Source organism: Lissotriton helveticus, chromosome 3_1 (genome assembly GCF_964261635.1).
Source record: "Lissotriton helveticus chromosome 3_1, aLisHel1.1, whole genome shotgun sequence".
Taxonomy (NCBI): Eukaryota; Metazoa; Chordata; class Amphibia; order Caudata; family Salamandridae; genus Lissotriton; species Lissotriton helveticus.
In genome coordinates this window covers 1900697601-1900713818 of record NC_136061.1, presented here as the reverse complement: position 1 = coordinate 1900713818, position 16218 = coordinate 1900697601, and the positions used below count along the sequence as shown (strand labels likewise).

The 16218-nt window shown below is 47.2% G+C and overlaps 1 protein-coding gene across 5 annotated transcripts in view; it reads left to right on the top strand.

Annotated features, from left to right (window-relative positions):
* Positions 1 to 16218, top strand: part of CPT1A (carnitine palmitoyltransferase 1A) — a 429645-nt gene that overhangs the window by 58921 nt on the left and 354506 nt on the right. For all 5 annotated transcript variants that reach the window (XR_013608860.1, XM_078682885.1, XM_078682883.1 and 2 more), the window contains exons 2-3: positions 995 to 1149; positions 15393 to 15532. Coding sequence is in view for 4 of the 5 variants with exons in the window: in XM_078682885.1 (XP_078539011.1) it covers positions 1009 to 1149; positions 15393 to 15532 (281 nt within the window). In the remaining variant the exon portion in view is untranslated. The remainder of the gene's footprint in view (positions 1 to 994; positions 1150 to 15392; positions 15533 to 16218) is intronic.

The following is a 16218-nucleotide window of genomic DNA, read 5'->3' as shown; positions in this document are numbered from 1 at the left end:
ATGAAGCTTATCACATAAAAGAAAGACTTGTATATATTGTAGAACATGACCACAAAGGGGAACACATACTAGAAATGAAATTTGAAAAATGTGTATTTACATAGTGGTGTATCAGTTTTTATCAAGTAATATATCAGTGCAGGTTAGAAGAGAAAATTATGGTAAAGGTTAACTTGAATAGAAAACAAGCTTGTCGATAAAATACAAGGAGTAAATGGAATTCTGAGGCCTTGGTTATATTGTGCACTGACATGGGGAATTCAACTCCACTCTGTGCAGATGCCATATCTTGCACTGTTTGCAACCAGATAGAAGCCCAATCAAAATCTGGCATTTGTGTTTGAAGAAATGAGTATAGCCTACAATACAGGAATATAGCCAAAAATATCTTGAGTCCCTAGGTTTGCTGTGTTAACCGATCACTATTCTGCCAGAAAACAAAGCTGTCTTATACATTCAAGGTATCCCTGTTCCTTTCATGATTAGCTTCTTGGGCTAGACTCGCTTATCAAGATTGGGAAACTGGAAGTTCACATCAACCTTTGTGATGCCTTACCTGCATATTACATTCACTCAGTGGGTTCACTTTGTTTAGTATCTTTCACAGGCGTGTTACAGGTCCGTTACATACTGTTGTCCAAGCGATTGATTTGAAATGAGGTTTTGCTGATCCGTCATGGTCAAGTGGTTTGGTTGGACCTCTTGGATCCGGTTCATGCACATACAACAAATGTAGTCAGGTAGTGTGTGTAACCCATTAAAGTGAAGAAGATCACAAATGCACGTACTGTGCTCTCTTGGTGTTACTGTAGACCTGAAGTTCAAAGTCTGTCAAAGTTGTGCTCACCTGAATAAAAAATGCTTTACGTGAATTTACGTGTAAATAATATTTTAAAAAATAATTGGTATTCAATTTACAAGTCTACTAAACATGGAAGTAATGACCTTAACGTGTTATTAAAGGGTACTTTAACCTTTATTGCTTTTATTGTAGAAGATTAAACCAAGATGGCAGAAGCACATCAAGCAGTAGCCTTTCAGTTTACTGTAACTCCTGATGGCATCGACCTGCGGCTAAGTCATGAAGCTCTCAAGCAGATCTATCTCTCTGGTCTCCATTCCTGGAAGAAGAAGTTCATCAGGTTCAAGGTACATGATGAATTTTTTCACTAAAGACAGACCAGAGTGAGCCTATTAACCTGATCTTAAAGTGGTGGTGGGCGCTGAATTCTTGCAGTGGAATGAATACATTTAAGTAGAGGTGTCCTTTCCTTTAAATCTGGGAATGACCGGATTTGATAATTTGATTGTGTGATGTCAGTAGAGCTTCTGGTAATGTTTATCTTAGAAGTGGCTTGAGCAGATAAGTCTGAAAGTAAATGGAGTTTGCTTTTGGAAGATCATTGGAGTGTTATCCGTGTATGGATATGTAAGACAAAGGATTTTTCAGTTTTCCCTTTGTATTGGATAGTTTACTGTCCATTGCTCAGCCAGAGTCAAATGGATTCTCAGTATACATTACAAAAAAGGTATCCAATTAAGATCTATACGTGTGAGTGTTTATCTGCCTTTTCTTAGTGATGGAAGGACGCAAAGGCTCCTCTCCTCCACAGCTTCTGCATGAGTGTGTGGTATAGCTATGTTGGCTTTACCTGAGGAGCTTTAGGGTATGTGTTGGTGTGAGAGTGCTGTTGGATACGCAGCACTTTGCCAACTCTGTGTCTTTGGTGCCTTGTTGTTCTGATGGAGGTGTAGGGTTTAAGGGTTTTATCTGTCTGAGGATGGCATTTGTTAATTTGTGTGGAAGGGTACAGTGCGATTTTAAGAAAATGTGTTACTGGTTGAGGGTAGAACACTACTCAAGCAGCAACCACAATTCCTGTCAAGGGGGAATTACAAGCAAATCTAAATCAACCTGTGCTCAACCTTTGGGTAGGTTGGCACAGAGTAGTCAGGCTTAACTCAGATGCAATGTGTAAAATATTTGTGTAACAATTCAAACAGTAATAACATGAAAACACCACACAATAAGGGACCCACACCAAATTAGAAAAATAGAGCAAATTTTAATAAATAAAACAAGACCAAAACAACAACAATCCAATCAGTAGAACTTAAGATTTGCAAACTGAAAGATTGCGAAGTCCTGCATCAAGGATGCGCCATGCACCAGCGGGTTCTGAAGAGACTGCGTGGCTTGCATTGCAAAGTTGTGCATCGGGGATGTGTCGCGTAGCAGCTATTCGGATGAGACTGCGAGATCGATGCAGAGTCCTTGCGCTGGAAGAATCCTTGCAGCAGAGGCGATGTGCCGATTCTACTTGGGGTTCCACAACGCAGCACAGGGAAAGTGTTGGCTCTGCTAGATCCACAGATGGGCTCTCGGTGCACTTTCAGGCCCACGTCCAAGGACTCAGGACTGGGGTGGCACCACTTGACTGGGTAGAACTCACAGTTGCAGAGCCTATGTGCTAATTACAAAAATTAGCCCTTGGAGTCACTCTGTTGGTCCTGGGTACAGGGTGCAGGTGCAGTCCTCACCCAGGCAAGATGGCAGCAGGTCAGCGCAGCAGTTCTTTGGACCACAGGCCTCGAAAAATCTACTCTCCCACTTGCTATACTTAGTCAGATTATATTAGTGTGAGCTACTATTTTTTTAGGCCTTCTGGCCCGTTCTGGCGAGCCAACAAGAACCGGTGTTCTGTTCACTGAGAAAGTGAATGAGCAATAAAGATGCCTTTAAATCTTGTTGTAAATTTTGCTCTGTTTCAAAGACAGGGGTGAACGGGCAGTCTGTCTTCTTTGCTGCTTACTTTTGGAGGTTATTTTTCAATTTTCTTTCTCTGACTGCAATGTTGGAGGATTGTGTAGAGTGAACTGTCTGACTATTGTGCTGCCCAACTACTATGAAATGAAAAGCTGTAGGATGTCCGTTTTTCCCTAACACAACATTTAAACAGTTTGTAAAAGAACTGCACAAATATTTCAAAATATATATTTCGGAAGTTAGGAACGCACCTTTTTTGTAATTTTGTGTGATAGACCGAAACCTTTTAATAGGATGAAAACAAATTGTAACCCTTTAATTTGTGATGTGCAAATGCTAAATATTTGTGCTGAAATCCAATTTACATACACTATTGTTTATATGCTGTATAGTTTTATCAGCTGCACTGCATGTTAATGGGAACTTTTGTGGCGATTTCAATGGAAAACGTGCTGTCTGTAAATGGCAGTGCGCTACAATGTCATATTTTTAATTGTGTATTTATTAGAAGTGAGTTTTTAGGTTGAGCCTGGGCCGCGCAAGCGCTGCTCTGTGAGACATGCTGTGTTCAGGTATGGACTTGAAGCTCTGCCCACTCTCGCCCATACTTTTCATTAGCTTTTGTCATTGTCCTTTGTAAATGTTGGCTTCTGATTTATTGATGGACTTATTAATACCTCCCTGTCTTCTTTTGTTACCTCGCATGAGGACTGGCCCTTTTACATGTTTCCTAACTTGGGAGCTTTTATTAGCATTTTGGAGAACTAGTTCCTTAATGTACACTGGACTCGCGAGATGCCGGAAATGACGGCCACTTCTATGTTTTAGCAGCAAGCCATGCACGCTTTCACTGTGGCTACTCACCCGCCAATTGCGGAACACCGGCAATGGCAGCCACTTCTATGTGTTAGAAGTGCGCCATGCGCACTTTCACTGTGGCTGCCCACCCCACTGCACCCCACCCCGCATCACGCCACAGCATTCACGGGATGCCAAAAATGGCGGCCACTCCTATGTGTTTGCAGCACGCCTTCACTGTGGCTGGTCAGAAGGGCTGCTGCGACGCTGTATCGCCATAAAACTGCAGCCCCTGTCAATGACGCTAATTTCGGACCCTGCAACACCTATCAGCCAGGTCTGGCCATTACTTAAGCCCCGAACCTGGTCATGCATAGACCGATCACCCTACATAGAGCCTCAACCAACTCCATCAAACCCAGTATGGAGCCGTGATAGGCCATATTACACTGCTACATGGAGCCCTGACAGACTACAGCACTCCCTGCAGGTTTCAGTGGTTTAGGGTGCCAAAACCCTTCTGCCTGAATGCCCGGCATGGTCGTGACCATCCCATGCAGTGAGACAGTCGCCGCCTGCATACCGGTGCCAACGTGGGTCACCTGATGACTTGCAACCCCAGTCTGCTCATGAGTGGACACAGTTCACGGCACCACCAACTTGTGGGATTACTACCAAATGCATCACCTCAAACATCCTCAGCACCATCAGCCTGTGTGTAACTATACTGGATCCATGCTACCATGGGCACCAGGGAGCTGAACAGCAAAGTCGCCAGACAAGCGCAAGCTAACCCACAGCTGACCATCTCATCACTGATAGATATTGGGACCACATAGTAGCTGCCAAGTCCGGCCTGCCAGCCTGTGAGCAGCCCAATCAACCAAACGGTCCACTAGAACATCAGAGAACCATTGACAAAGCCAACAGCCCTGGCTTGTTGTAAGTGTAATATTATGCATTGTATTACCTATCTGGATGCAGTGTCAGAAGCAGCAAAATACCAGTCTGGCAGCGCACTATGCCAGGACATATTTTCAGTTTACACATTAAGTAAAAGCACGGCATGGGGCGCTTTTACCCCAAAAAAACATTTATTTGTAAACGAATGTTATTTTTTGGGTCAAAGCACCATGCCTTTACTTTAATGGTGGCCATGCCCCTTTCTTTATACGCGGCTCGCAGTAACCTGAATACTGTGAGCAGCGTCTAAAGAAAGGGGTGTGGACACCATTAAAGTGGTCTTGCGAGTTATTCTACGGACCAACCCTAAATTCATCCCGAAGCTTCCGTCTAATTTTCTCCTGAATGAACCTATTGCGGACTTTGTTCCCAAATCCACTTTCCGCAGCAGAGAGGTCTCTCCACTCTTTAGACCTCAAACGTTGTTTGAAGTTCTACATCCACCGAACAGAACAGTTTCGGAAATCCAACCAGCTTTTTGTTGCCTTCAGCAGGCCCAGAAAGGGTCTTCCATTAACTAAGCAGAGTATTTCTCGTTGGATCTCTGCAGCCATTACTTTCTGCCATCAACAGGCAGGTCATCCTCTGCATTCTAAAGTCCGTGCTCATTCAACCAGAGCTGTCTCCACTTCAATGGCGCTCTTTGCAGGAGTGCCCATTATCGACATATGCAGAGCGGCGACATGGAAGACACCACATACGTTCACCAGGCACTACTCCTCGGATTCTGAACTTATGAAAGATGCAGCAGTAGGACAAGCTGTGCTCCGTCATCTATTTCACTAGAGGTGAGCCTTCTCTCTTTCATCCCACCTTCCTACTGTCTACTCGCACATTTCTCTTTTATATGGTATTTTGGTACTTGTTATATTTCACAATTGGTATTCTAATATCAAGTGATTTTACATGTTGTACCATACGAAATGTGCTGGTGATTGCTTGCTACTCTGATTCAGGCATGTGAATCTATGAAAGATACCCCTAATACTGGATAAGAAATGCATTACTTACCTGTAACTGCAGTTATCCAGTGTTGGTATATTTTATAGATTCACATGCAACCCACCCACCTCCCCTGGAAGGGCTCACCTTGGTTTATTTATTTATTTATTTATTCAAAGTTTTATATAGCGCGGACAAGATCCTTACAGATATCAGAGCGCTTCACAAAGACAGGGCAGGGGCAGTAGGAGTGAACAGAGATAGTGGGAGCAGTATAAAAGTCAATAACATGGTAGGGTAATAATAACATACATAAGACATATCAATATACAATCAGGTAAACAAGTAATATCAGACGGCACAAGTCATTGATCCCATTACAGAGGTGTTAAGGTACACCTTGGGTGTGAGGATGTCTTATACCAATGTCCTAGTATAGAGAGGACACTGAGTGAGGGCATCGGGAGAGTGACTCAGTAAGCCAGAGTGTATCATATATTGGTTGGTAGTAAGAGAGTAACGTAATAGTGTTCCCACCAAGTAGAAGTATAGTGCCAAAGGACAGGGTGAGCAGTGATACAAAGCAATGCAGAGTCTCTGATCCAGCCCCTAAAAGGTTCAGGAGATCTTGGCCAGAAGGATGGATTTCACCTCTTTCTTGAAGAGTGTAGTGGAGGAGATAAGCCTGGTTTCAGGAGGGAGCGCATTCCAGATCCTGGGTGCCATTCCTGAGAAGGAGCGCTTGTATGTTTTCTCTTTCCGGAATCTACGAGGTTTCAGCAGTAGATTTTTTGCACTTCTATTGGATCTCGAACCTCCTGATATAGACAACTTTTGAGCGAGGTAGTTGGGTGCATTGTGGTGCACGGCCGCGTGTGTCATAACTGCAATTTTTAGCTGTATTCTAGCTTCAAAAGGCAGCCATTTTAGAGACTTTAAGTCTGGGGATATATGCGAATGTTTTCTTGAGCCAGTAATGAGTTTCGCGGCAGCGTTCAGGGAGGCTCTTAAGGGTGCTGTTGTGGATAGCGGGAGTCCGCTGAGGGCCACAATTCCGTAGTCTATTCGAGGGATGACTAAAGCTTGTACAGCAGTTCGGAAGTCTTCGGCAGGGAGGAAGGGTTTAATTTTCCTCAGTGTGTTGATTTGGAAATTAGCTCCTTTTGTGGCATTGCTAACGTGCTGCTGCATGTTGAGCTTGGCATCGAGTGTGATGCCTAGGGATTTTGCTGAGTCCACGATGGTAGGAAGGACATTGAGTGCTGTTAGGTTATTGAGCCATGTTTGAGTGGTGGAAATTTTCGCCGGGGGTGAGATGAGTAGGAACTCAGTTTTCAGAGCATTTAGTTTGAGGTGATTATCAGCCAGCCAAGATTGAGTGTTGATAAGCGTGGAGTTCAGATGTTTGATATCTTCCGGGGATTGTAGCTTTAGGTAAAGTTGTGTGTCGTCAGCGTACATATGGAATTGGACATTGGAGGCTTGGAGCAGGGTGGCGAGCGGTTCCATGACGAGGTTGAACAGTGTGGGGGAGAGGGAGGATCCTTGTGGAACACCTAGATCTGCAGGCACGGGCGTAGAAAGCATATTGTTGATCTTGAACTTCTGAGACCGGTTGTGAAGGAAGGACGAAAACCATTTGAGAACAGTTCCCGATAGACCCATTCTAGTGCTTAGCAGCTCCAGCAAGTTCTCATGTTTGACCGTGTCAAATGCTGAGGAGAGGTCAAGCAGGATGAGGAGGCAGGACTCATTGCGATCAAGAAATTGGAGGGCGTCATCAATTATGTGTGTCATAGCTGTTTCTGTGCTATGTTTCGCTCGGAAGCCTGATTGATGAGGGTTGAGGAGGTCAAATTGATCAATGTGTTTTGTTAGTTGGAGTTGGACGCATTTCTCCAGCAGTTTGGCCAGGGTGGGGATATTGGTGATGGGCCGGTAATTATTTAGGTCAGACGGATCAGCTGTAGGTTTCTTGAGTATAGGCGTGACTTGCCCCACCTTGAGGGAGTCTGGAATGAGGCCTTGTTGTAGGGAGCTGTTGATGATTTTGGTCCAGAGAGGGAGGAGCAAAGGGATGAAGTCTTTTACAGCATTAGCAGGTAGAGGGTCCGTGAGGTGATTAGAGGGCTTCAAGGTGCATAGCAGTTTGTGTATTGCTTCTTCCGAGTAGGTATCGAAGTACAGCCAGGATGCCTTGTTTTTAGGTTGAGTGTTAGACATTCTGATGTGGTTGGGGAATCGGCTTACATCCATGATGAGGTCATTTCTTATGTTGTCAGTCTTTAGCTTGAAGAAAGCAGAGAAGGCTTCACAGTGTGGGGTGTCGCTAGTTGTACTGTTTGATTGTGAGGGTTGTGTCTTTGCTTGGGTCTTGATTAGTTCGAACAGCTTTCTTGGCCTGTTTTTTGCTTGGTCCAACTGGCGGCTAAAGAAGTCCGACTTTGTGCGCTTTATTTTCCTGAAGTAGGCATTTCTCTTGTTCTTAAGCCTTTTGAGGTGCAGTGCTGAAGGGTCCAATCTCCATGTGCGCTCTGCCATTCGCATAGTACGCCTGTCGTCATTGAGTCTATCATCATACCAGGGGTTGGAAATTTTGGTGGAGACTCTCTTCAATTGCAGTGGGGCGACTTCATTGATTATTGTATTCATAGAATCAAGGTAGTGGTCTAACAGTGAGTGAACATCCGAGGTACCTGAAGGGGGAAGGAGGCGATTGCCGATGTGGGGAGGTAGGGTAGAGGGGTTAAGATTCTTCATGTCCCTTTTCCACGTTTTGGATTTGATTGGTTGAGCCTGGTTAGGTTTAACTTTTTCATTGATAAAGAAGGTGATAATGTGGTGATCTGACCAGTCGCAGCGTTGTATCGCCTCCAGTTGTGTAGAGTTCTCTTTGGCAATGATGAGATCGAGTATCGAGCCTTTGTCGTGTGTTGGTCTATCGCATATTTGGGAGAGGTCAAGCGCATTAAGGAAAGTTTTAAGACTATTCACCACTGTGTCTTTCTGATCGCTCCAGTGGAGATTGAAGTCACCCAGGTAGACTTGGGTGGTCTGCCGACCGGCATTGGAAGTGATCATGTCCATGAGTTGTTGTGTGAATATGAGATTGTCACCAGGCGGGTGATAGATGAGATGTAGAGCACAAACTTGTTTGCCCTTGCTGGAGATGTCGAGGCAGAGGAGTTCACAGGAGGAAAGGGAGGGGGAGTTGACTTTCGTAACGGAGAGATTGCTCCTAAAAATGCATGCAATTCCCCCGCCCGTCTTGCCAGGAGATCTGTCCAGCCTGATGATATGATAATTGGGGGGGACTAGTATGTCCATAATCGGGGTAGAGGCTTCAGTAAGCCACGTTTCCGTTAGAATGGCTAGGTCTAGATCCCTAGCTGAGACGAGATCAGCGATGTCGGAGGAGTGTCTCTGGGCCGATCTGCAATTGAGTAGGATGCATTTGAGTTTGGGAGAGAGAAGGGTGGTCGAGCTTTCTAGTGTGAGGGGAATTTTTCTGAGGTTGTTAGGGACGGAACCTCTGTTGTTGTGTGTTGGGAGCCTCAGAGGGTTTGTAAGAATTGTGGGTATGGGGATGTGTGTGTTGGATATGTGTTTTACCGGACCTGGGCCATAGGAGCGTAGGAGAGAGCATAGGTCGCGGTCCGACAGTGGGTTGAGGACACGACGGGGGCGGTGGGAGTTATTGCGAACGGGGATAGTCGGCCAGCGCGGGTGTCGGAGGGTATGTAGGGAGGGTGCGTCGTTTGTAGGGTGGAGGGAGGGTGTGAGGTAGACTGGGCTGTGAGGAGAGAAGGTCTTTGATTGCGTGGACATCTTTTTTGATTTGTAGAATATCCTCTTTGACTTGTTGGAGGGTGGATAAGGTCAGGTCAGGAGGTGTATTGGGGATGGGGTTGGTGGTGAGAGCCAGTGGTGAATCGGTGAGTAGTGAGCTGGAAAGCGGGCAGGGTATCGAGGGGGGGGATATACTAGCGTTGTTGGAACGTTCTGTGGAGCTAATAAGTGGGATGGCATTCAAAGTGTGGGCGTGTTTGTGGGCGAGGGTGAAGTAGGTGAGGGCGGTGGGTGGGAGGCATAGGTCGTGCCGTCAGTGGGAGACGGTGCCGGAGAGTAGAAGAGAGAGTGAATGTTGAATACAGTGGGGGAGACAAGAGGGTAGTGAGGGCTGAGAGTAGGAGGTGGGAGAGAGGGGGATGCTAAGGTAGAGGAGGCGGTATGTTCTGTATGTTTTGTTGGGAGGGTGAGAGTGTCGTGGGTGGGAGTGGGGAGGGAGCTGGGGAGGGGGAGGTGTCCCCCGTGGGGGAGCTGGGAGGGGGGGGTGAATAAACTCCGAATGGTGGTGTGTTCAGATGGTGGCGTGTTGTGGGTGAGAGATGTTGTCAGGTGTGAGCGTGTCGTGGGTGAGAGTGGGGAGGGAACTGGGGAGGGAGAGGCCTCTGCCGTGGGGGGGATGGGAGGGGGGGGTTGGTAAACTCCGAGCTGCGGTATGTTCAGATGGTGGCGTGTTGTGGGTGGGTGTTGTTATGTCAGGGGGGAGGGGGATGGGGGGGTATGAGTGTGGGTAAAAGGGGTCAAGTTAGAAGGGCGGCTAGTATATGAGGTGGAGAGATTTGTGACTGCGCTAGTATATGAGGTGGAGAGATTTGTGACTGTGCTTGGGGAGTGTGGGGCGTTAACAGCAGGTGGGCCATATACTGGGGTGCTGGGGGTAGAGGTGATGTAGGCGGGGGCTGCGACGTCGGGGGTGATAGTGCTGGTGGAGTTCTGGGTGGGGGTCCGCAGCTTGGCAAGGTGCTCTTTGAACTTGGGGAACAGGTCGTCTAGTAGTTCCAGGTTCTTGTCCGTGGATTGAATTAGGACAATCCCGTTATTGTAGATAGTAATGGTAGCCCTGCCAGGGAGGAGGTGGGAAGGTGCGATAGAGAGAGTTAGGCCATGAGTTGTTTTCCTAGTGGGGGAGACGGTGAGTAGGGTTAGGAACGCTTTTCTCCATTGGGCTCTGCGTGAGGTGTGGAAGATGATATCAGTATTCAGGGCTCCGTTGCCCGGTGAGAAGTAGGTATCAGCAAAGGGTGTTTCAGGGTGCGACCTCAAGAAGTTATGTTTAAAGCGTTTAGTGGCTTTCTTGGTGAGGGTGGAAGGGTAGATGATTCTAAAAGTGTGCTTGCCGTTGAGCTCCATTTTAGAAAAGCTGTGATGTTGGGTGTAGGAGATAAGACGACAATCAAAACTGTCAGCCGTTGGTTACAGGGCAACAGGGGTGACACTAGTGAGTGAACAAAAGAATAAGAGGTAGAATTCAGTGCAATCCAGGAACAAACAGTGCGTAGGTGCAGCTTACATAATGTATCCTATGTACGAGGTAGTAGTCATCCTACCCCATGTACAAAATATGAGAGGTAGAACTGGTTAGGTGGAATCAAATTTGCCCATCTGAGTGTAAGAGGTAGCAGCGATGTAGTCTATGTGTAGAAAGTGGCGGGGTGCAGCTTACATGACTAAACGAGGTGAATGAGGTAGTAATGATCAGTGCAACATCGTGAAGTAGCTTACATCGAAGAACCAAATAAATGAGGTAGCGAACAGTGAGTGATAGTGAAGGAGGTGAGATAGGTGCAGCTTACCACATATACAGTATCAAAATAGGGCTAAACTACTAATGAATTAATGAATCCAATATATGGACAAACAAATTACTGCTAATATCAGTCAAAAATACAGGTAGCAGAATAATACTGCAATAATAGGTATAGGTACAAAAGTTCAAATTACAAGTATAAACATAATACTGCACTAATAAGCAGACATTCTTTCATATATGAGGTAGCAATCTGTGCATTGCAAATGTTCAAAATTTAGGTAGAAATATAATACTGCCATAATAGGCCAACAATCTTTCACAGGAAGGTCTAGCTACATAACTGAGCGCAGTACTCGGAAGTTGAGCTTAGACAAGGATGATAAGATCTTAGTGTGTGATCAGGTAATGCTGGAAATGATTAGTCCAGGATGGCCGCCCTGAAAGAGATTAGTCTAGTCTAACATGGCCGCCAAATAGGTGTAATAGAGCCAGTAGTCCTCTGTTTGTTGCTGTTGCTTAGATAGCAGGGAGAGTGAGTGAGAGAGACCAGTCTAAAATGGCCACCAGATTGTAGTGAATACAAAGTTTAGTTTCCCTTTCTACTCTGGGCAGGTCGATTTAGTCCATCTTCCATGTTGCTTGAAGGGGAGGAGAGGAAAGAGATCAAATTCTATGTAGATGGTGAAGAGAGAGGCTTATCTCTGTTTTAATGATCCCTGACCGCGTTGGTATGTAGCCTCATGGTCATCTGGTGGGCAGGGGGGCGATTTATGGCTCTGGGTTGTGGCTCCAGCCATAATGGCCAATGGAGAGTGAGACTGTCGCAAAGCCCGTGAAAATGCAAAGTATAACGGTCAATTTGAAAATTCCGGGCATAGAGTACTGTGAAATGCAAACATGCGAAAAGCCGGCATGATTGTCCAAAACGAAAAGATTGGAAGGATTGCGTGCAAAAGTCCGGGCAGACCATGAGAACCCGGCATCAGAATTTAAAGTGATGTCTAAGTGCGCAGTTACCTTCCCCGCCACAGTCTAGCACGCAGAGTTCCAGGCAGAGAGCGAAGCATCAGCACGAGCGTGCAGAGCAGAGGACTCTCGTTCAGCCACCCTCCGCGTCGCCATTGACGCTGCTCAGATCAGGCCGCCCAAAACATTATGGAGAGGCTACCCCAAACGCACACAAATAGGGTACACCAGAGTCGCCTCAGACGCCCCACTCTCGCCGAACCGCCACTCCAAAAGTCTCGCTCTGGGAGGGGGGGGGGAGAGAAGCCTCCCCTTGGAGCGACCCCCGTCACCCTCGCCGGACCGTTCTGCTCCAACTCTCATCCACCTGTCCCTCGCCCCGGTGGAATTCAGCAACACTCACCGGTGGGGGGGGGGGGGGCCCTCCGTAAACACACACAGCGACCGCCGTGACAGCCACACCGTCCTCCTGGTGCAGCGGTGTCGGGACTTCGGGACTTCCCGCCGCCTTCTGGGGTCCCTGGGCAGGCTCAGCGGGACTCAGATGTCCTGTCAGTCCATTAGTGTGGCGATGTCAGGTCTTCCCGCCGCAGTCCCGTCTGGGGTCCCCGGGCAGTCCAGTGCAGGCGGTGATCGCAGGCAGGCAGCGGGGCTCTGTCGTCCGGGATGTGACGCCGACCGCAGGCAGGCACCGGGCAGTCCACTGCAGACGGTGCCCGCAGGCAGACAGCGGGTATCAGGAATCAGATGACCGGGCAGTCCACTGCAGGCGGCAATCGCAGGCACCTCCTGTGGCACCACCGCTTAGCTCCAGCCGTCCCGGTCTCCACCGTTGCTCCGCCGAGGCTGCAGGGGTCTCAGTCGTCCATGTTGCAGGTATGCGATTTGCATCAAATTTACCAGTTACTTTTGACTCCAGTTACTCGTTAATCCAGTTACTTCTTTACGGCCATTTACATGCTTTCCTCGCTGATGGTGGTGCGTGCTATCGGGGATAATTCCGGAAAGGGATCCCCAGCACTAGGAGCTCCGGACCAGAGCTCCTACCACCAGGCGGCCATCTTTTGATTATGTTGATGTGGTTCTCTCAGTAGGTACTACTTAGCACTGTGCTTACGAAAATCTGAGGGACTAAGGCTCCTTCCAGGAAGGTTTTAGAGGGTGGTGATATCTGATTGGCTCTTGGCCAAAGTTTGGTCCTTTTTACAAAAGGACATGGATATGTTACTAATGAGAGGCCTCTGGCCTATTACTATGTATATGTCTTTATGACATTACTCTTTTTATGTACCGGGGACTCCCACCTCGACGACGGGGAATGATTCAGGCATGTGAATCTATGAAAGATACCAATACAACTGCAGTTACAGGTAAGTAACGCATTTCATTTCCTAACACCCAAAGCATTAGAGCATAAATCACATTTAGCACAAAATATCACATAGGGCATGAAAACACATCGAACTGTCCCCCAGGCCACTTTGGCCTCTCAAGGGCTGATACGCCCTGTGTCCAGAAAAGTCAGGCAGGCTGCGCAGGCAGCCAAAGAAGATTCACCAGGGCCTAAACGTAGCAACTGCCCACTAAGTGCTGGGCAGCTGGGGATCTCCTCTGGGCTTGTAAAGAGACAAGGGGAGAGGGGGGGGGGGGCAAAACAAGTGTGAGCCTGGCAGGCTCGGGAAGAAAATGCCCCCTGGAGCCTCGTGGGTTCTGTATCAAAAATGTGCCCCACACTGGGGGAGCGGCCTGCTGCCAACTGGGGCCGCTCTACCTTCTGTAATGCCCCTCAATCGTTGGAGTCCCTCTCGGGGGACTCGGAACAGCAACAATGCCTAGGAGCCTCTCGTGGGCTCTAGACAACTGCCCCCAAAGTAGTGGGAGCCACGGGCACCGGGCTCTTAAACAAATGTCCCCAAACACTGGAGACCCTCGTGGACTCTGAGAACAAATGCACTGGCCCCTGGAGCCCTCTCGTGGGTTCTGCAACAACTGCTCCCAGGACGAAGGAGCCTCGGGTGGGCGTTAACTACAAAATGCCCCTGAGCCTTTTAGGCTCTAAAACAAATAGGCCCCACACGTTGGAGCCTCTCGTGGGCTCGGGACAGAAACCAATGTCCCCTTCAGAGCTCCCCGCCCGGCCCGTCACTCACCAGCTTCTCCGTGGTAAGGTTGGCCTGGGAGGGCAGGCCAACCTTACCACACACACACACTTTACCCTGGGATACAGTGGTAAAGTGCGCAGAAACCAAAAATCACTATCACCAGGTCACAATTAAAAAGCAAAAAGTTTAGGGGTGAACCTGCCAGAAGTGCCAAGTCCAACAGCCTCGCTCTGGATACCTTTCTTCATTGTCAGATTGTAGTTCTGAGGGTATTCTTTGTGGCACCATTTATGTATTACAGTGGGCCCTGAAATATCGGTGGGCCCAACAACAGGGTAATAAGTTTGATTCCATCACAATGTCAGAGGAGGCTGCAAAAGATCTACAGTGGTTGCAGTTTTACCGCAGGAGCCCCTCCCCCCCCCCGCACTTCATCCTGTTACCTACACCACCACCCAGAGGTGACGGTAGAGACAGACGCATTACTGCTGTGTTGGGGAGGTCATCTGGAAGTGGTGGAGATCAGCAGAATCAGGTCTCCAGCGGAGACTTGCATCCACATTAACTTGCTGAAGTTGCGGGTGATTCGCTTGACACTTGGCATTAAAGGCCTTCCAGCCAACCCTCAAGGACAATCTGGTGCAGGTTCTTACGGGCAACTCCACCGCTTGTGGTACTACAACAAGCAGTGCGAATGGGGAATCATCTATGTATGGATTTTTTCAAGATGAGTGTTTCTCCTTTAGGAATCTAGCTAGCAATATACCTAAACATATCACCCTGGTTCTGTAGCTGTGAACTGAAAAAAATAGTCCATTTTCTACATGGCTGAACAAACTTAAAAAAAGCCATTTGCTATTGCAAGAATAAAACCGCATCCTAACTGCATGACAAGAGCTGTAAGTAAAACATCCCCATAAATAATCATGGACCATGAGTAGTCCTCTCAAGAGTGGCCGTGTATCATTGTGACTTCTATAGTTCATGGTGGTTTAACTTATCTGGCTGACTCTGTGGCGGATTACTATTTTAGCAGCGTCGGGACTAATAGCCACCAAAACAGTCTTATTATTGCAGGACGTTGGATAATCAGGGTAAGACTTATGTGCCGCTTTTCCTCACGATGCCTATTATAGTTTCCTTCATGCAAAAGCTTGTCATCATAGATGTACAGTTGTTTATATTTGTGACTTTCAATGGCTGTTGGCCCGCACCTAATTTAGCACAACACCTAACCTTCGCTGTGCTTTACCTACAGAATGGAATTCTCACCGGTGTCTTTCCGTCAAGTCCCTTCAGTTGGCTTATCGTGGTGGTTGGTGTGAGATCTGCAGCGTATGCCAAAATAGACCCTTCCTTTGGGCTAATCGACAAGATAAATAATGTCCTTAGCACAACGTAAGTATGCTTGTATTCTGTCATGTTTATTGTTTGAATATGTGCTGTGAAGGATGTTGTGGGGGTGAGAATATGTGGAAATGCTTGGCCTTTGTAAATCTAAGATTCTTGAAAATGGGAAAATGAAAGAATATCTTTTTTTTTCGAAGAATACGTTTTGCTACTTTTTTGGCTTGTAGTGTGGCACAACTCCGTCAGTAAAATACAATAACAGTGCACTTAAACCAGATCTAAAAATGTAACTCCTACGTTGGGCACATTGCAGACTCGGAAGGCCCAGAACAGTATTTCGTTTTATACAATTACATTGGAGGGCGATACAAAAGTTTCTGGTAGGCTTGATTGAGGCCGCATTCGAGCCCCCATTTTTGTTTTTTCCAGTCGCCATAAGTTATGAATTGACTACTGTATGAGGGTTGCTCGCAAGCATCTCCTATTGTTAGCATTTTAATGATGCCACTTAAGCCACGAAAACATTAATGTTGTGATGTGATGGTGGGTGTGCTGCAGGCTGGAAAATCGGGCAAGGAGGCCAGATATATCGGGCTGTGCCGGGATTTATTAAACACAAAGTCGGGTAACAGTAGGGTCAAAAGCAAATTGGGTCCACAGGGTAGTTCGGGTCCTTCTTCGGGCTTGGGTCCGGTTCCTTTTCTTGGCGATCCTGTGGCGGTTCTGATGTCGGG